This window comes from Ursus arctos, unplaced genomic scaffold, assembly GCF_023065955.2.
Source record: "Ursus arctos isolate Adak ecotype North America unplaced genomic scaffold, UrsArc2.0 scaffold_10, whole genome shotgun sequence".
Lineage (NCBI taxonomy): Eukaryota > Metazoa > Chordata > Mammalia > Carnivora > Ursidae > Ursus > Ursus arctos.
In genome coordinates, this window is record NW_026622764.1 from 66,575,257 (window position 1) to 66,597,063 (window position 21,807).

At 36.3% G+C, this 21,807-nt stretch overlaps 1 protein-coding gene across 7 annotated transcripts in view; it reads left to right on the plus strand.

Annotated features, from left to right (window-relative positions):
• Positions 1-2,454: 2,454 nt before the first annotated feature.
• N4BP2L2 (NEDD4 binding protein 2 like 2) overlaps positions 2,455-21,807 on the plus strand; it is a 75,207-nt gene continuing 55,854 nt past the window's right edge. For 2 of the 7 annotated variants that reach the window (XR_008958287.1, XM_057309281.1), the window contains exons 1-5: positions 2,455-2,673; positions 4,170-5,431; positions 14,449-14,573; positions 18,500-18,588; positions 18,977-19,053. Coding sequence is in view for 5 of the 7 variants with exons in the window: in XM_057309281.1 (XP_057165264.1) it covers positions 4,170-5,431; positions 14,449-14,573; positions 18,500-18,588; positions 18,977-19,053 (1,553 nt within the window). In the remaining 2 variants the exon portion in view is untranslated. The remainder of the gene's footprint in view (positions 2,674-4,169; positions 5,432-14,448; positions 14,574-18,499; positions 18,589-18,976; positions 19,054-21,807) is intronic. The other 5 variants (XM_026493114.4, XM_044381746.3, XR_008958289.1 and 2 more) reach the window with 5 other exon arrangements.

Sequence of the window (21,807 nt, forward strand, 5' to 3'; positions counted from 1 at the left end):
GCACATAGTACTTTGACTTTCAACCCTCAATCTAGGGGGACAAAAACTACAAACAAGGCTTGAACCCCTCCTAGAAGGTTTGCTTTTGTATGTATATGAATGTAGCAATTCTGAAACTATTTTATGTGCATTGTAGGATTAGGCAAATAAGTAAACATTGCTGTTAGGAAACGAGGTTCTCACTGTTAACAAAGGCAGATACAAGTATGAAATGGGGGAGACAACAGAAGAGTGAGGAATTGGATTGGATTGTAAGTATCAACACTCATGATTTCTTAAATGGAAATATATATATTCCCTTTTCCCTCACCTCATCAAAATAAGGATGGGGAAGAAGAGAACAATATCCCATGTGGAAGAATTCCAAATAAATTATATAAATACTCTAAGGGAGGGGGAGATTAACAACCAGAAATGTGCACTGTGCACAGTGACTTCCTTCCAAGGGGTACAGACTGGAAAGGGGGAAAAAAGAGTCACTTTACAATGGAGAAATCTGACAAACTGCTTTAGCCAGGTGATCAAGTTTAACATAAACAATCATAAATTATGTTGGTAGTATGTACCCCTGCTATGATGTGATGAAAGTGACACTTTACCTCTGTGGTCTTCCCCTCAAAAACCTATGACCCCAGTCTAATCATGAGAAAACATCAGATAAATTCCAGTAGAAGGGCATCCTACAAGATATCTCACCAGTTTTCCCCAAAATTGTTAAGGTCATCAAAAACAAGCAGAGTCTGAGAAACTGTCACAGCCAAGGAATGCCTAAAGAGAAATGCCAACTACATGTAATATGGTATCCTGGAAGGGATATTGGAACAGAAAAGGGATTAGGTAAAAATTAAGAAATCTAAATAACTATGGGCTGTAATTCATGTGAATGTATCAATATTTGGTTCACTAATTGTAACAATGTATTGTAATAAGAAGAGGTTAATACTAGGGGAAACGTGTGGTTGGGCAGGTGTGGTACATGGGAACTGTTCACTATATCTACTCAGTTTTTTTATGAATCTAAAACCGTCCTCAAAATAGTCTAATATAACAAGCTAAATAAATAAATAATAAAAGATATTAATGATTTTTAATGGACTTCTTGAACAAAAAGGAAAACATAAATTCATGCTAATAGTAAATAAGGAGAGCTCTTCTTTATTGTAGCATCACCACAAATAAACGTGGAGGGCTTGAAGGAATTAGGGGGAAGAGAACTAGTTGTAACCATCATTGTAAAGACTGGTTGCAGCAAGGATCATTCAATGGAGGTTGAACCACAAGGTAGAGTTTCATTATGAGCAAGGTATTTGCTTGGTCTCAAAGTAGCTCTTCATAGATTGTTTATTAGTTGCAAGGTATAAAATAAACAGTGGAGAACCTGGAAAACACCTTGATAAGGTGATAAAGATTAATATCACCTTATAATGGACAGACATCCTGAACCTCCAAACATAATACCCTGAGAAAAACACAACTTCCCTTACGTGGTTGTTTCCACCGAGGATGCATAACATGGATCTAACCAGAGGAAACATCAAAGGTTGATGGGGGAATTTGCATTTGAGGAAGAGTCTTTCTTTGTAAGGAGATGGCTTGGTTAGGTCATAAGCCTAAGCCCTCTTGGTCATAAAGCTGTTAAATAATCAAATGCAAATATTCCAGACTGTGATTTTTGACTGTTATATTTATAAATTAGGAACTACCACAACAGAAAGACTGCTTCCGAAAGGAAGACATTAGTTTACTTGAAATGGTAGGAAATAATCCAGAGGAGGGAGCGGGTTTAGAGAGTGTGGGGAAGTGGTGGGAAGAGAGATGGGGCTCTGAGCTGAGGATTGCCAAATTGTTCGGGTTTTTTTGTTGTTGTTGTTTAATATTTCTAATTTAACAGGCACGCACTTTTTTTATTTAAACCAGCTTCTGTTTTAAGTGCTTGTCACAAATTGACTCTTTAAGTGGGAAAGCTCAGCAATTGGTCTTTTTTTCTCAGAACAAAACACAACACAGTTACGATACGAAATCTTTCTCATAAGTACTTAAGGCTCTGCTGCAGTGCTTGTTTCCATGGGTAAAAGAACGTGAGCCTGAAATTCCTGAGTGGTTTTTCGTAGAAACGCCAGCAACCCTACTTGATGATACCAAATGTTGAGACCCGTTTAAAAAATCTGATTCTTTGTATCCTAGAAAGTCTTAAAAGCACGCACTGAGAGCGGCTTATGTATCTGTTTGGGGTGCCAGGGACTCATGGTCTCTTTTCCTTTACGGATGAATCGCAGGTAGGTCGCTGCCTTTTTTAGCCAAAGTTGACAGTTCTAAATAACTTCCCAGCTCCGAATCTAGGAACTAGCTATGGTTTACGTTGGTTATCGCTACCGCGTCTATCACGCAATGGATTCTGGGAGACCCAGTCTCCGAGCCGTGAGGTTATCAGGCTCAGCGCGAACGCCGGACTTCAGTTCCCACAATGCCGAGCGCAAACCTGTAATTCCTGCCGGGGTAACCGTGAGGTGGCAGCCATCTTGCGTACGGCGGTGCAGTTACCCAGATGCTGAGGGCTTGGGTTTTAGTTCCTCTGTGCTTTGGGGTGGTGTTTGCGTGTTCTTTCACCTTTTCAGATGTTCGTGTCTTTCTAGACCACGATTTTATTGGGAGGTAAAGTCAATGTAGTGTAAGGTAAGTAAACATCCCATTTTAAGTAAGGGTGTGGTAGTGGTGGTGACGTTTTTCGTTTTTTTTGGCTTCTTGTCTGCTCTTGGCTTGACGCTTTTGATTAGCCGTAAACGTGGAAGCCCGGAGTGAACCTTTGAGTCTAGGATATATCTCTTGAATTCCTAGACGGAACCTGAACATGTCTGCGTTGGGAGAAAGAAACTGGGTGACGCACTTTTGCCCGGGCCACCTTCTTTGGAGGTCAGGAGGCCAGGGGACTCAGGTTGTGTATAGGCCACACTCTCTTAATGCAACCTCCTTGCTGTTCCTTGACACTTTTATAGTATTTCGAATGAGGAAATGAGAGGCTGAGAGGTGGTCGGAGGCGGGGGCCGGGGGGGGGGGGAGCGTTTCCGATGGGACGCCGTTCTTTACAGGTTTGTTTCAGTTTCTGTGGGCCTACCTGTATTGTTGTCTAGTTCGTCTTTTTTGCCCTTTTCTTATTCTGTCCTGTTGGAGGAATACCAGAGAGAGGGCAGGATGAAGTATTGAGTAAAACAGCGTTTGGGATTGCACTTTTGAGGGCCCCTAAGAAATTTCAAGGGAAGCAGAATTTATCTTCGAGATTGACCGAGTGTGTGGAAAAGATGAACGCGTTGATTAGGGGAGTTGCCAGATTTCTAAACATAATATGACCTATTTGAGTCATTCTTAGTGCAACTGAAGTAATTTTTTTTTCTTTTAAATTAATGCAGTACACCCATTTGGGAACCACTTTTAGCTATTCACAGGAATAGGGTCTGTAAAGTTTGGCATTTCAGTATCTAACGTTTGATTGCTGAGGGGATTCTGATATTTGGGAGCCGGATCCATTTACTCCGAAGGATGTATTGATTTTAAACAGTAAGAGTTTATGAAGACATTTATCACAACCAGTTTGGATAGGTGTCAGTTTGGCTGGTGGATTTACTCTCCATCTTAGTACACAGTTGTGTATCTGTATCATCAAAATATATATTATTGATTCAATCTTCCAAACTCCTTTAAATTCTTCCAGTTCTTTAAGTTCAGAAGGGCATCATTTAGGGATGCCTGGGTGGCTTGGTGGGTTAAGTGCCTGCCTTCAGCTTGGGTCATGATCACGTCCTGGAGTCAAGACCCACAGGGGCTCCTTGCTCAGCAGGAAGCCTGCTTCTCCCTCTTCCTGCTGCTCCCCCTGCTTGTGCTTTCTCTCTTTGACAAATAAATAAAATCTATAAAAAATGCATCATTTGGATTAAATATGAGATATATCCTTTTTTAAAAAAAGATATTTACTTACCTTCAGTGAGGCCCCTTCCCAAAATCATTGTTATAACAATACTTAAATAGTAAGTGGTTACAAAATTACAATTTTGTAATTTTTGAATTTTGGGAAAATTTACCATTTAAATGTCTTTTCTGTTTTCTTGTTTCTGAAAAACTTTTGTTTAGATTTTTAAAATATTAGCTATTAATTACATGATTTATTTGCTCCTCAGATGCCTTATGGTGAAATTGAAGCGAAATCCTTGGATCATGGTGAAGAACTAACAGGTGAACCATGCTATAAAAAACTGAAGTCAACTGAAGAGCCGTATGTTTTTTCCCATCATGGTAGTGCTAATTTTCACAGAATCCAGGAGAAAACTGGGAATGATTGGGTGCCTGTGACCATTGTTGATGTCGGAGGACATAGTTATCCTCAGGAGGACAAAACCAAAAGTACAGACTCGGTGAAACCTGTGCATGATGAGATGCCTGGTAATAATAGATCAGATGTGATTGAATCCATTGATCCACAGATTTTACAGGGTGCAAGTCCTGCATTGGCATCCACAGATGATGAGATATATAGCACAAGTAAAGCATTTATAGGACCCATTTACAAACCCCCTGAGAAGAAGAAATGTAATGAAAGGGGAAATCACTCAGATGCAATCAGTGGTATAGATGGCAAAGGAAGACGAGAACAGAAACAGAAATCCAACTCCAAAAAATCGGAGCTTGACAATGAATTATTCCAGTTTTACAAGGAAATTGAAGAGCTTGAAAATGAAAAAGATGATTTGGAAGGCAGTTGTAAAGAACCTGAACCCTCTGAGGAAAAACTTACTACGTATTATCAGGACCCTAATAATGAACTTTTAAAATCGGAAGAAGGAAAAGAAAGAGATATTAGTAATGTTCTTCAGTCACATCGTGGTTACGAACAGCACATGGAGAATGAGCCAGACAGATATCCTTGTAATGGACAATTAATACCTGCGTTTTGTGAGGATTCCTTAACTTCCTTCAGGCCTGAATGGCAATCAGTGCATTCTTTTATAGTACCCCAGTGTCCTCCTCCTCCCAGTTTTAACTATCATTTAAATATGCAAAGATTCAGTGCTCCACCAAATCCACCATCAAATATTTTCCATGCTCCAGATGGGTCTCAGCATCAAAATGGGTATTATGTAAATAGTTGTCACATAAACTGGAATTGTTTGACTTTTGGTCAGAACAATGACTATATTGACCGTAGTGAGAATACCAGTAGAGATCCTTCCTCTACAAATGGCTACAGTGTGCAAGATAGATATGTGAGTAATGGTTTCTGTGAAACCAGGGAAGGATGTTGGAAAGATCCTTCTGTGGACAAACATAGTGGAACAGACAGGCTTATGAGCCAGCAGTTTCAAGAGGAAAAATTAAATAAATTGCAGAAGTTACTTATTCTTTTAAGAGGTTTGCCTGGTTCTGGGAAAACAACGTTGTCTCGGTGAGTAAAGGATACCAAGTGAATGCTTGATAATTCATTACTTAAAAATCATAGATGATAGTAGTCAGCAATGACAAATGCTTTCCTGTTTCGAGTAGAAAGTCTTTAATTTGTTACACTTGAGAATGACATCTGACTGTAAATATTTAAAAAGATGTTTTCTGATGGAGGAAAGGAGAATTGGCATATAAAGATTCTGCTGAGGGCTTTAAAAATAGATACACCATGTATAATTATGACAGTGATGTAAGTAAACGCTATTTGAGAACTGTCCTGGCCTTCCCTTTTAAAGTCTGTTATCCAAGAAGAGCTGCACTCAGGGTTGGAAGATTTGGGCTTTTGACCCAGTTATTTCAAACTTCGTGGCCTTGGACAAGTTTTGCTATCTGTTAATAGAAAGGGTAATACTTAATTTTCTGGAGTAATTGTGAGAAGCAAATGTGATAAACCAAGGAAAAGGAGGTGTGAGTTTGTTTTCAGCACTGTGCCGTGTTCATACCTTTGATTGGCAGAGGGAACTCTTTTTTTTTTATTTCTTTAAGGAGTCTGAAGTGAGCAGTACTTGAGTTAAATGGAGTTAGAATTGGTTATGTTTTATTGTATTACAAAATGTTTCAAATTCCTGTTTTTGCTTGCATTTTTTAAAAAGAATATTGATGCACTTGAATTCATTTGTGCAGTAGTGAAAAATAGTACAAAGAAAAGCAAATCAAATTCTTTGCAGTTTTTGTAGGATGATTCAAGATTTATGCCAGATCAGGAGAAAAAGAAAATTGTTTAATGTCTTTCAGGGAGGATAAAAAAAGTCCAAAGAACCGTTATGTAAATGTTTTATATTTACTTGCAAACCAGTGTAAACAAAAGTTTCTTCAGAAGCAATATATTGAAGAAAGATGAAATTTATGATACATTTCAAGCTAGATTGTAAGTTTGTAAATGAATTTAAATTTAGGTCCTTGCATTTTGATTCTTCTTATTTTATTTTATTTTAAATTAAATTAAATTAAATTTTTTTTTTTATTGGGACGCCTGGGTAGCTCAGTCGTTAAGTGTCTGCCTTCCGATCAGGTCATGATCCCAGGGTCCTGGGATCAAGTTCTGCTTCAGGCTCCTTGCTCAGTGGGGAGCCTGCGTCTCCTTCTGCCTGCCACTCCCCCTGCTTGTGTATGTGCTCTGTCTCTCAGACAAATAAAATCTTTAAAAAAAAAAGTTTTTTAAAAAATTTGCTTAGAGCACTAGCGGGGAGAGGGAGAAGCCGACTCCCTGCTGAGCAGGGAGCCAGACAAGGAGGGGGCGCTGGAGCATGACCTGAGTTGAAGGCAGATGCTTAACCCACTGAGCCGCCCAGGCGCCCCTCTTCTTCTTATTTTAATGAAGATTTTGTAGAGAAGGTGAAATTTCAACTCTTTAGAAATGATAGAAATTAAGAGTGGTGTCTCACAAACATGGGCAGTCTCCTAGATTTAGAATATAATATCAGAGGAAAGATTTGAAATAGTTGAAATTTGGAAATTGTGTGAAGGAATCTCCTAGCTAGGGTCACCTGTGTATGTGTGGGTTAGAATAAATGTAAGAAAGAAAGGTTAGATTTGGAACAACATTGGGATATGTTGAAACTGAAGGTGAATAAAGTAGTGGTATTCCAACAGAATTTCAAGGAGACGTAATTGTAGTGGGAGATGATAGAGGTGATTTTATGTAATATGTATATTTGAGGAATCACATGTATGTTACAAGAATGGAAGCTATAGTAGTAACTACCATTTGTATCATGATTTCAGTTTACAGAGTACTTTCATATATAAAAATCTTGTAAGATGGGTTGCGTTATTTTCATTTCATAGAAGGAGCAGAGGCTTAAGAGATTAAGTTCGGGTTAAAGGACTTGGGAGAAGTTACAAGAACTGGTAGGAGGTCAAACTAGAGATGTAAATTATAGCGTGTTTCTTCCCTGCTCCTTCACTTTAATATCTATTGAATTGTGTGGCCTATACCTGTCTCCTGACTTTCAGGAGCTTGTTTAAAGAAGCAGGAGTACTTGTTTAGATCACCACGTTTTGAATGAAGTAAGATTGGTTGGTTGGGACGGGATAGAAAGCCAGATCTTCTGTGGTAGAGAATGGCTTTATATAGGAGTTAGCTTTCAAAATGAGCTTTGAAGAAAGAAAGGAGTAAAGATTTGGTAGATCAAGTTGGGCTGATTTGGGGGCACTAAATTAAAAGATAGCATTGTTTAGTATTGCTGTGTGGTAATGAGTATAGGAGGTTAAAGTTCAGATTCTTTGGGGGTAGTATTTCAAGTCCTCTTCTTCCTTAATTTACTCCTTACCCACCTCTCCGTCTTCATGTCCTTCTGCACTTGGACTAGCACCTACCCTCCACTGCAGGAGACATAATACTTGTTCATTCACTGTTTGCAGGACTCTACTTACTCAAAGGTTCTCTCAAGTGCCTCTGCTTTTTGAGGTTTCGGTTTATCATCTCAGTCCTCTGTAATCCTTCTGAACTCATATAGTACTTGTCATTACCAAGTTTTTACTTAATTGTTTACCCACAAATTTGCTAATAGATTTTAATGAAATAAGTTTTAGGTTGAATTCTAACACAAGTACAGACTTTAAATATGAGTAAGCTAGTGCAAAACAGTTCATACACCTTCGTTGGTATATGAAAGTGCTAGCTCTTTGTCCTTTTAGGCAAACCGACAGCACTTTGATGAAAGGTTCATTTCAGGCAGAATTCAACAATTTCTAGCTGTGGAATTTTACCTTTGTAATTGGCATCAGCTAAACAGAATCCTCTGAATCTGTGGTTGGACACAGGACTATTCAGGGATCAAGCGTTGGGTGTCATTCCTAGGGGTCTGGGCTATAGATTTTGCTAGATTCATATACCCTGTTCATATGAGGAGAAAGGGTGAACCTAAAATATTTTAACTAATATGAATTTCTTCTACTGTACTGATTTCAACAGTGAGTAAATGTATTTTCAGAAACAGGCCACTAATTTCATTATTATATTAGCAAAATGTTGGGAGTTGGTCAGAGATAAACACTGAAGCACTTTCAGAGAGGACAGAAGATGTTACACTGCTGGTTTTGAAGGTGGAGGAAGGGACCATGAGCCCAGATATGCAGGTGGCTTTTAGAAGCTGGAAAATTTGGCAGGGAAACAGATTCTCCTTTGGGGCTTCCAGGAGGAATATCAGCCTACTTATACCTTGATTCTAGCGCAGTGGAACTGATTCCAGACTTCTGGCCTTTAGAACTACAATACAATAAATGCCTGTTGTTTTAAGCCACCAAATTTGTGGTAATCTGTTATAGCAGCCATAAGAAATTACAGTTTAAAGAGAGATGGGAAGAGATTTTTTTTTTCCTCCCTGCTTTTGGAGAAGATCTCAGTTTAAACTCCAGAGGAAAGATTGACCTTTTCTTATGTAGATCTCTATTCTTAATTTAAGGAGTGTTTAGAGAGTGAAGAGCCCCAGTAAAGTGGTTTTGGGATAGGGGTATGCAGGGCCATTCAGTAAATAAGGAGGTAAGGGGTTCATGAAGTGTCAGTTCTGCTCAGATTTTTTGGGGAAAATCACTTCTCTTTGCAAATGCACATGGATGTCATAAAGAAAATAAGGTACAGTTCTTAGAAATTGTAAAAATAAAGTATGAAAAAATGAAAATAAACTATGAAAATTAACTGTCATAATCGGCCATTTGGGGAAATAGGGTTCTCAAAACAGGGTTAAGGAACAGGATTCATGGTGATGCGTAGTAAGGACGGCACGTATTGCATGGTGCACTGGGTGTTATACGCAAGTAATGAAGAATGGAACTTTACATCAAAAACTGGGGATATACTGTATGATGACTAGCACAATATAATAAAAAATATTGTTATTAAAAAAAAAAGGAACAGGGTTCACTTTCCTGACTTCAGTGAAGAATTATAAGCACAGACCGCGTTAGTTATCTCTCTGGCTGTGTAACAAATTACCTTATTAAAAACTGAGTTAAAGCAACAAACATCATCTCACAGTTTCTGAAGGACAGGCGTCTGTGTGCCTCTGGGTCAAGGTCTTCAACAATGCTGTGATTAAGGTGTTGGCTAGGGCTCTGTTCTGGTTTGAAGGTTTATGTTGGAGTGGATCTGCTTGGAAGATCTCTCTCTCGAGGTTGTCAACAAGACTTAGTTCCTTGTGAGCTCTTAGGTCGAGGCCCTCAGTTGTTGGCTGTATATAGGCTGGACACCTCCCTTGGTTCTTTGCTCCTTGGACTGCTCTCCACATACCGTGTGATGAGACAAAGTGAGCCAGCTCTGAGCCCAAGACAGAAGCTTTTTTTTTTTCTCTTTCTGTAATCTGATCTCAGAAGTGGCATTCTGTCAACTCTGCCATATTCTATTAGTTAGAAGCTAGTCACTGACTCCCACCCACACTCAAGAGGAAGGGATTATATAAGGGTGTGAATACCAGGAGGCAGGGATTATTGTAAGCCATTGGTTTTGGCTGTCCCACGCAGCTGTGTAACTCTGGTGGCCCAATTTCTGAAATCATTTTCTTTCTCTGGATTTGTAAATATCAAATTAGCAAGGTTGTTATGAATATTAAGTGGGGTCATAGATATATGTAAAATGCTTGTCATATAGTAAATTTTCAAAAAGATAGACGTTCTGAAAAAATACCAATCAAGTAGCGAGTGTGCCCATATCTGATCTTTTTAAATTAAATACTTCATTTTTCAGATTTCTATGTTTTGATATTTGGAGAATTCATTTTAATATCTTACTTAACTTGTGAGAGTTTTAATAGAATCTAACTACAAGAATTTTGAAAATACTAATATTCCTAAGTAATCTATCTTTGATTCAGATGGTTAGTATGACATCAGATACATCTAAATTGATGATAAGTATTTTTTTAATATAAATCCCCAAAATAAAGCTTCATAGTTTGAGATAATTCAGGGAATTTTAAGAAGCTGCATGAACAGCCTGGAAGGAAGAGTCTCTCTCCAAGCTAAAATTATTTGCTATAATTATGATTTATATATTTAAGGTGTTCTTCATAGGGGTTTATTCATGTTTGATGTTTACTTGGTTTAATGATGTAAATTGATGTGCTGTCTCCTACCCTCTCTCTCCATGTTTCCCCCATCCCCACCTTTTTGGAGGTTAAAACATTCCTTGGATACAAAAGCTACTCTACTCTTGGTAGTATGGTATCACTAACATCTGAAAAATCACTGCTAATAAAGTAATAGAATGGAAAAAGTGAAACAGGGTATTTAAGAAAGACGGTGTCTGTTTTCTGGTAGTTTAAATATAATTAGGTATCATAAGGTTGATTATGATCAGAATCATTGTAGGTGATTGAGCTTTGGTTTGAAATGCTAATATTGTAGCATATTTTTTTTTTCATTGCGAGGCTTGAACTCACAACCCTGAGATCAAGACCTGAGCTGAGATCAAGAGTTGAATGCTTAACCAACTGAGCCATCCAGGTGCCTCATACTGCAGTAGTTTTATATTCTAGGTTATCTGTATAAAATATAAGGTCCCAAATATGTTAGGTGGCATATTTTGGAAAAATTATGGCGGCTTAAGAAAGAAATCCAACTCTAGCTTCGCAAACAAACAACCATTTATTTGCTTCACTTGAAATAATTTGAACTGTAATTCTGTAAGTGGAAATGCATGTTTAAATCTTTTTTATTTTTGTATATGCAATTTTACTTTTATTAAAAAATATACAGGCATAACTTTTTTAATTGCACTTCACAGATACTGCACTTGTTACAAATTGAAGGTTTGTGGTAACCCTGTGTCAAGCAAGTTTTTGGCTCCTTTCTTCCGATAGCATGTTACTTGGTTATTCTCACAATATTTCAGACTTTTTTATTATTATATTGTTATGGTGATCCGTGATCAGTCATCTTTGATGTTACTATCATAGTTGTTTTGGGGTGCTATGAACTGCACCCATACAGTAAGATGGCAAACTTAATTGATAAGCGTTACGTGTATTCTGACTGCTCCACCAACCTGCTGTTCTCCCATCTCTCCCTATTTTCAGGCCTACCTATTCCCTGAGACACAACAATATGGAAATTAGGCCAGTAAATAACCCTACAATGGCCTCAAAGTGTTCAAGTGAAAGGGAGAGTTGTACATCTCTCACTTTAAATCACAGGCTGAAAATGATTAAGCTTAGTGAGGAAGTCATGCCAAAAGTCAGGATAGGCTTCTTGAGCCAAACAGGCAGCCAAGTTGTGAGTGCAAGGAAAGGTTCTCGAAGGAAATTAAAAGTGCAACACACAGATGATAAGAAAGCGAAATAGCCTTGTTTGTATGGAGAAAGTTGGAATAGTCTGGATAGTAGATCAAACCAGCCACAACGTTCTCTTAAGCCAAAGCCTAACCCATAGCCCTAACTCTGCAATTCTCTGAAGGCTGAGAGAGGTGAGGAAGCTACTGAGGAATAGCCTGAAGCTGGCAGGGGTTGGTTCATGAGGTTTAAGGAAAGAAGCTGTCTCCATAACATAGAAGTACAAGGAAAAACAGCAAGTGCTGGTGTCGAAGCTGCAGCAAGATCTAGCTGAGATAATTAATGAAGATCTAGCTAAGATAATCAACAAAAGTGGCTACACTAAATGACAGATTCTCAATGTAGACAAATGGCCTTCTACTGGAATAGTTGCTATGTAGGATTTTCATAGCTAGAGAGGAGAAGTCAATGCCTCAGCTTCAATGGAGGCTGACTTTTCTCAGGGGCTGATGCAGCTGGTGACTAAGTTGAAGGCAGTGATCATTTACCTTCTGAAAATCCTAGGGCCCTTAAGAATTATGCTAAATGTACTCTGCCTGTGCTCTATAAATGGGGCAACAAGGCCTAAATGACAGCATATTTGTTCACAACACGGTTCACTGAGTATTGGAAGCCCACTATTGAGACCTATGGCTCAGAAAAAAAGATTCCTTTCAAAATATTACTGCTCACTGACAATGCACCTGGTCACCCAAAAGCTCTGGTGGAGATGTAGAAGATTAATGTTTTCATGCCTGCCACCACAACATTCACTCTTCAGTCCATGAATCAAGGAGTAATTTTGAATTTCAGGTCTTATTATTAAGAAATACATTTTGTATGGCTATAGCTGCCATACATAGTGATTCTTTGACGTAGCTGGACAAAGTAAATTGAAAACTTTCTGGAAAGGATTCACCATTCTGGATGCCCTTAAGATACTCATGATTCATAGGATGAGGGCAAAATATTAATATGAAGAGGAGTTTAGAAGTTCATGCCAGCCCCGTGGATGACTTTGAAGGGTTCAAGACTTCAGTGGAGGAGACAACTGCAGATGTGGTGGAAACAGCAAGAGAACTAGAATTAGAAGTGGAGCCTGAAGATGGGACTGCATTGCTGCAATCTCATGATCTAACTTGAGCAGTTGCTTATTACGGATAGCAAAGAAAGTGGTTTCTTGAGATGGAGTCCACTAGTGATGCTGTAAAGATTGTTGAAATGACAGCAAAAGATTTAGAATATTCCATAAACTTAGTGCTAAAGCAGTGGCAGGGTTTGAGAGGATTAACTCTGATTTTCAAAGAAGTTCTCTTGTGAATTAAATGCTATTAAACAGCATCACATATTACAGAGAAATTGTTTAGGAAAGGAGGAGTCAGTGGATGGGGTAAACGTCATTGTCCTATTTTAGGGAATTGCCACAGCCACCCCAGCCTTCAGCAGCCACCACCCTGACCAGTCAGCCTACATCGACATCGAGGCAAGACCCTCTGCCAGTAAAAAGATTACAACTCATTGAAAGCTCAGATGATGGTTAGCATTTCTTAGCAATAAAATATTTTTGAATTGAGGTGTATAGATTGTTTTTTTAGTAATAACTTTTATGCACTGGGAAACCAAAAAATTTTGACTTCCTGTATTGTGATACTTCATTGTGGTCTGAAACTGAACCTGCAATATCTGTGAGATATGCCTGTATACAATTTTATAATAAGCTGAGGAAAGGAGAGACAGGTTTATATTTAAAAGTCAAAGTCCTTCTTATTCCTTTGAATTAGAGGGTATGTATTCTTGAATCATCCCATGACAATACTCTTGTATTCTCAATCCCTTCTACCATTTTACACTTCCTTTTCCTCTCAAAAAATTATAGAATGATATTCAGTTGCCTAATGGCTGAGTGGGCAGGAGAGAACCAACAAAATATTCCTGTTATTGTTGGATCCAGATTATTCTTTTATTGTGTTTTTACCTTTTCTCAGCATACCCCCAGTCTCATTCATGAGTTTTGGGAATTCTCTGACAATCTGAACACTAGTTAATCTGTGCTTAGAAATTTAAGGTAGTATCATATTGTGAGAGTGAAGTTTGATTATCACTGGCTTATTATGAAGAGTGTGTTCTTTATTTAGTGTTTAACAGTTGACTTCATTTAGTAATTTAATCTCTTAGTTTTAAAGTTTGATTATACTTTGGAGGATCACAGATTATTTCATAACCTTAAGTCTCACGCTATTTCTGACTTCCACTTTTAGGTCATACATGTTTGTGCTTTGTGGAAATGAGTTTAGTAAAGCTGTCTTAGGTCAAATAGAGTTTTCCCCAGATATATTATTTGCCTTTTAGGTTACTTAATACACTAAATTTAGGCAATTTTAGACACCACATACAAATACACTAAAGTTAAAACACAGATAATAGTTGGCATAATTTTGGGATTGGTTGAAGAGTGTTTTTAAAAGTGGCAGTACAAATGCCACTTAGTACAAATGCCACCTAAAAAGTTTTTGTTACTGGTTGTATTTGTGTAGATTTAAGTGTGAAGTGATATTTGAAATCTGAAAACTTTTTAAGGTTCAGCTCCTGTGCTACTCTGTTTGCAATATACTTACAGGTAAGTACCAGAGATTCATTTAATAACCTTTCCTGTGTGGCTTATCTTTGATGGTTATATATTTTATAAATGGCGCCTTATGATTTCTTTCATTAACAGAATTCTGCTTGGTCAGAGTCGTGATGGCATTGTGTTCAGCACTGATGACTATTTTCATCATCAAGATGGGTACAGGTATAATGTTAATCAACTTGGTGATGCCCATGACTGGAACCAGAGCAGAGGTTTGTTTTGGGCCAAGTCTCTGGGATGTAATATTTGACTAGGAGTCAGAAGACTTGAGTTTTTATTCTCAACTTGACTTTTACCAGCTGAATGACTTTGGCAAGCCACTTAAATAGTGTTGAGACCAATTTTTTCATCTATTAGAAGCGATGACAGTTATACTTGCCTCACTTGATCAAGGCTGTTGTTAGAGAATTTAGATAGGTATATTTTGTAAATTGTAAAAACTGTACCAATATAAGCTGCTAAAATAGAGGTGTGTGATATTTTGATAGCCTTTATTTTATACCTAATGAATAAATTGAAAGAACTCTTCATACTATTATATAGTCTCAAAAGGTATTTCCCTAAGAATAATGCTGATGTTTTCTAAGGCTTAATACAATGCCTGTGAATATTGAAGTTTTTCCCATTGACATTACTCTATAAAAAAAAATCTACCTAATACATTTTTTAGAAGCATATCACTCAGTTTTTTCTCATTCTGGAATTGACTGCACATTTGAATCACCTGGGGACCTTTTAAAGAAACTTAGCCTGAATCTTAGCCCCAGCGATTCTGGTTTAGTTAGTTTAGAGTGGATTTAAACACTGGTATTTTTTGGGAAAGTTACCCAGATACTCTAATATTGCAGTCAGGATTGAAAACTTTTGATCTAGAACTAAGTAAGTTAATTTCTTTTTTTAAAAGATGAAGAATGTATTAATGATTAAACAAATTGTTTTTATTACGAAAAAATTTAAATCTAACTTAGGTCGCAATGAACCCCATACCTCCCATCACTCAGAATTAGTATCATTTATTAAGACTTTGCCTTATTGGCTTTATCTTTTTTGTTTTAACTCCCCCTCCTTTTTTTATTTGCTAAGGTTTGTTTTGTTTTTTTTTTTAAAGAATTTATTTATTCGACAGAGATAGAGACAGCCAGCGAGAGAGGGAACACAAGCAGGGGGAGTGGGAGAGGAAGAAGCAGGCTCATAGCGGAGGAGCCTGATGTGGGGCTCGATCCCATAACGCCGGGATCACGCCCTGAGCCGAAGGCAGACGCTTAACCGCTGTGCCACCCAGGAGCCCCTTGCTAAGGTTTTTAAAGCAAATTTTAGACATCAGACATCATGCATTTCAAATTAACCTTTTTCTAACTTAATGACATCTTACTTAATTGCAGTGCCATCATCACACCTAAAAAAAACCCTCAAAAACCCAAACAAACAATTCCTTGACATCATGTAATAATACCCAGCCTGTAATGAAATTTCCCGTTGTCTTAAATATTTCTTTACAATTGTTCTCTTGAATCAGGATACAAGCCAGGTCCTGGGAGTACATTTAGTTTTGTATTTCTTTTAAGTATATTAATCTCTTTCCTCTTTTTATCTCCGGTGTTGGCCTTTATAACAGTAATTTGTTGCAGAAGTTGGTTGGTTGTCCTATAGAATGTCCCATATTTTGTAGTTGTCTGCTTCCTTGTGGTAACTATTTAACCTGTTCTTCGTTCTCCTGTATTTCCTTAAATAGAAGTTAGTTCTAGACAGGAGGATTTATTAGGTTCAACTTATTTTTTTGGTAAGCATATTTCTGGTTGTCCCAGTTTTAGTGGTACTAAGATTGATTAATAGCTTCAGAGGGACAGCCTACTCCTTCCATTATCAAGTTCCTTATCAACCTTATGTCTAATGGTTTTATCCAACAGTGAATTATTTCCTGAATGAGACTTTTCATTAAAGGTTGCAAAATGGTGATTTTTTAGGTCTAACATTCCTTCCATGCTAGATTTCTTCTGTAATGAAGAACTTTTCACCTAGAAATAGCAACTAGGGTTGTCCTAAAGTACAGTTTATAGAGGAAAAACGGGATGAATGATTTTCTTCTTAATTGTCAATTTTCCCAGTAGGGAATTTCAGTGAGGATATTTTTGAGTAAAAAGTTTAATGTGAAATAAGTTTGATTATAAGATTATTTCCTAGTATTGGTTCTGTGACACTCTGGGATTCTCTACAGAACATTATGCCACAGAACATTACTGTGTAAATCAAGTAATGATGGTATTACAATTCCAAAAGATGTTTGGAGTTATTGGACTAAAGTTAAGGAGAATAGTAGTAGGTGATGAGTAGAATGAATAAGGGCGGTGGGCAGAGACGGTATACCTTTGGTGGACTGTGAAATTTGTTTGTATGGGACATTTTTTTTCTCTTTGCAATACCAGTCTGGAATAATTACATTAAAATGTTTATGCTATGTGAGTTATACTTGCTGAATAAAAAATGGTGTTTAGATAAACTGCTGGTTTTATTGTCAGTATAGCATAAATTTTTCCAAGGTAATGATAACTAGCGATCATTGGACATTTTGAAAATTATAAGCATGACATACTTAGGGCTAAATTTCTCTTTTTAACAGATATTGAATAGTTTTAAATGCCGGTAACCATTCTGGGAATCTCTGTCTGCTTCATGTGTATTAGAAGAATCTAAATTCATGTTAGAACACCTATAAATTAAAAACCTCTCTGAGGTGTCATTCTGTTTCTTAGAATATGTTGGTTATTTTGTTTTAAGAAATGACTCTTGTTATTAAGGTATTCAAACATTATTTACTTAGGAACTCTTTCCTCCTGGAGTACCATGGAGTGTGGTATCGCATGATGATTTTTCATGGAAAGAGGATAATCCCCCCCATTCTTGCAAATCAGAGATTTAATTTGATTATTAAGCCTCTGTTCTAGAATATAACTCTTTGGAGGTACCAGCCCAATTATTAGACATTAAGAGGATTAGTTTAGTAAGTTGTTTTTTTTTTTTTTTTTAATGAAAGATTGGATCACCATTTATGATTGGGGATAGAGCAGTGTAAGATGATCTTGATACCCTATTTATGTTCCAAATTCAAAATTTCTTTAGGTAGTTAGAGACATCTTCTCCCAAATATATAGTCTACCATGGTCATTATTACTTAACTAATCTTTAGAATTCTGTCTGCCCTTAGACATCCTTATAAGTGTTTTCATTATATAGAACTTGGTGTTTTGAACTCTAAGTCCCAACAAAACTTCCATATCATTGCCTTTTGCCTCAGCCTTTTTAATTTTATTGTAGTTTCTTAATTATGTTTCTTGTTTATTTACACTTAAGGGTACACACACTCCTGTTGTTAACAGTGGCTCACTGTGGCAGTGATTTTTACCTCATGGGGGAAGAGATGGCAAAGGGATAGAAAGATGTAGTTCAGAAAATTTCCATGTGATCCCAGCTCCTAATTTGAGAATTCTTGTCCTAAAAGATACTAACAAAGTCAGTTGAACTGTGGTACTTAGCTGCTTGGTATATAAGTTTCTTATTTCAGAAGCATTATTTACAATTGTAGAACATTGGAAAAGACAGATAAGCATAGATTGCTGATATTACCGTTACCCTCAGGTAACCACTTTTGATATTTAGTAATTTTTCCTGGATCTCTATATTTTGACCAAAATAAGGTCATACTTACATACTGTGTTATAATTTGCCATTTTCAATTTATAGTCTTCATCTTTTCATGTCAATAAACACTCACCTCTTTTCATACTCAGACTATATTCAGAGTAACTTGTTCTTGTATTTCCTGTAAGTCAAAGTTAGCTCTAGACTAAAGGCTTCCTTAGTCGTGAATTCAACAAAATGTTTTTCCCCAGATGTCATTGTCAAAACCAGCATCTGGTCCAGAAAAGACACATTACCTGTGGTTATGTCTCTTAATTCCCTTTTAATCTAGTGGGGTCCTTTTTGTTGTTGTTGTTCACCGCACTAACTCAAGAGATTGCATAGTTTTAGTTTTAAGTATAGAGATGTAGAAAATTTCTTAATGAATGTTTAAGTTTTATTTTGTATATCTTAATCTAATAGTTCTCTGGTTTTTGTTTTTGAAATTTATTTTTTATTTCAGCAAAACAAGCTATCAATCAGGGGAAATCTCCAGTTATAATAGACAACACTAATACACAAGCTTGGGAAATGAAACCCTATGTGGAAATGGTAAATATGTGATATGAAAGTGTTTTGATATTTTATTCTTACCAATTTTTTCATACTCTGAAATTTTGGTTACTTTGATCATCATTACATAAACATTTGTCCCTGTTTTCTAAAGAGGTGTGTTCGTTAACTTAGTTTTTAAAAAACTGGGAATGGTACTTATTAAGAAATATGCTCATCTTGTTTGTTTTGCCTTGAAGACAGTAATTCGAAATTGCCCAGTTATGTGGTCCTTACATTTTTGTGAACCATATTATTTAAAAGTAAAATGTTTCTTGGTCGAACAAATTTAGAAATATCGTCTAAATGAAGCTTCTGTTTATCTGACTTCTTTTTTACTTTAAGAAGTATTCTCTGGGTTTTTGTTTTCTTCCTTTCCTTTGTGTAGGCCATAGGAAAAGGATACAGAGTAGAGTTTCATGAACCTGAAACTTGGTGGAAATTTGATCCTGAAGAATTAGAAAAGTAAGGCACTCAAATTTTTTTGAATTCTTATCTTTGAAAACTTTTTTGGGTCTTTATCTTTTTTTTCTTTCTCTTCTCCTTTACACAGTCAATTTCTTTACTATTTACTAGCTTTTGCTTGTCATATGTTTGCTATTTGTGAATAGGGACTACTACTCACTTTCTGTCACTCAATTTAATTGACTTAAATTAAAAGTTTCTTGGGGTACCTTGCCTTGGTCAGTTTTATTAAATTTTCCCTGTTAAGTGTGTGTGTTAATTTTTTCTTATGTAAATTCCCCACATTGTTTCATAGTTTATTGAATGCTGGTGGAGATCCAGAACACTTTGAGGGAAAAGTTAGAATTTTTGAGTAGACCACTTATCTGCATTGCCCTTCAAACTTTTCTTCCCATTTTAGGTCCCATCACCTTCTTACCTGCAGCTTTCATCTTCTTTCTCTTTTCCATCTTTACTACTACAGATTCATAATCTGTAGATTCATAATCCAAGATCCTTGTAATCAGTGTGTTTTAGAATTCAGGGTTTTTGTTTGTTTATTTTAATAGAAAGGTAATATGGTACATATACATAATCATAATACCCCTAGCAGAATTTGGGGCAGCATGTTATAATCCCACATCTTGTTTTTTCTGTGGCAAATCACTACTGGTCCTCTAATTAGATAAGAAAGATTCTACATAACCTAATATTCGTTCTGAGTAGATTGTACTGCCAAATGAGTACAGGTTTGGTTAGATTTTGCTGCCATATGAGTCAACAAAAAATTGAGTTTCCAGACCATTTTAGTTTTCAAAATTAGTGGTGAGGGATTGTGGACACTTACTACTTTCAACCCTGGCTTTCTATTTGTGTCTACCTTTATCCCTTTCCCCTCATGTCACTGGTTTTCCTACAACTCTTTATTTTTCTTTGTTTTTATTCTCCCTCTCTGCTTTTTGTAACAACTTTGAAATGTAATTCACATACCTTACATTTTATGCATTAAAAGTGTACAATTCATGGTTTTCAGTGCAGTTGACTCTTGAACAATGCAAGGGTTAGTGGTGCTGACCTCTGGGACAGTTGAAAATGCACAGATAATGGATTTTTCAGTCCATTTTTGATGATGACTTTTGATTCCCCCAAAATCTTAACTACTGATAGCCTACTGTTGACCAGAAGCCTTACTGATAATGTAAACAGTTGATCAACACCTATTTCATATGTTACCTGTGTTATATACTGTATTCTTAAAATCAGGTAAGCTAGAAAAAAGAAAATGTTATTAGGAAAATCATAAAGTACATTTACAGTACTATACTATATTTTTTATTTTTTTATTTAAATTTGGTCAATTAACATATAGTGTTTTATTAGTTTCAGAGGTAGAGTTTAGTGATTCATCAGTTGCATATAATACCCAGTGCTTATTACATCAAGTGCCCTCCTAGGTCCACTTACCTGTGGCTTTTTCACTGTACTGTATTTACTGAAAAAAGCCACAGGTAAGTGGACCTGCCACAGTTCAAACCTATATTGTTTAAGGGTCAGCTGTATATTGACAGAGTTGTGCAGTCCTCATTTCCTTTTTTTTAAAAGTTTTTTCCCCCACCTCAGCTTGCCCTCTTTCAGCTTAAATGTTATTCTCTGTATGATGTTCAACTAATTTCGTTTTCCCTTGTCTTTTATTCATTTGGTTACCCTTTTTTCCCTTTCTGATTCACGCGCTATGTGTTCATATGTGAGTAAAATGGATAGATTTATTAATAACTAGCATTATTCATCTGCTTCTGTGTGTATAATACACCTCAGGTAAAAGAGACAGAAGTGTAAAAACTAAAGCTTTTTGGGTTCTGCAGAATAAATGAATTGATGAAATACAGTTAGGCTTCATTAACGCTTGAGGGACTGTTGAAATTAATTAAAATTCTTAATATAATTGACTTTACAAGATAAAGTCAGTTTAACTGATATGTAGAATAATTTGACAGATTTTTTTGTAAATTGATGGAATTATCAATTTTGATATCTTACAGATTTAGTTGTATCTTGCCAATTTCAACTTGAGATCCCTTTTTTCTTTTTTTGTCTTCTAGTCCTTTTTGCTTTTTCTTCTCATCTTGAACATAAACATCAGTAGTTTTAAAATTAAATATTTCATTTGTGTCTCTTTTTTGGGAAAAATTAATTAGCATTAGTAAATCTAGAACTATAACATTAAATGTAAAATATGTTCCTATGTGTTTTGCCATGTCCAAGTCAAGTTATAGAAAACTACGAGGGTAAAATAAATTGTAAAACATTTTTTGAGGGTCAAGAATAATTTTTAAACCACTTTTTGTTGTCATAATTAAACGCACAGAAAAATACATAAAATATAAATACACAGCTTAACAAATTTCTTGTAAAGGCAAATATTCATTTAACCATTACCCATGTTATAAGAATGTTATCAGCACTTCAGAAGTTACTTGAATTCCTTTTCCCAATAAGAATTCCCTGGTAATTACTTCCTTCTCTTTAATGTGTCTTTTTTTTTCTTTCTTTTTTAATGTGTCTTTTTTTCTAAAACATATTTTGCCTAACACCATAGTTTAATTTTTTTTTCAAACTTTGTATAAATACACTGTGTGTTCATTGTGTCTAGTTTCTGTCACTCAGCATTGTGAAATATGTCCAAGTTGTTCTATCTTTAATAATTTTTTGGTATTGATAATAAATTTTAAAAATGCCATAGGAAGTATCCTAAAATAATGTTGAAAAGTCATAAAT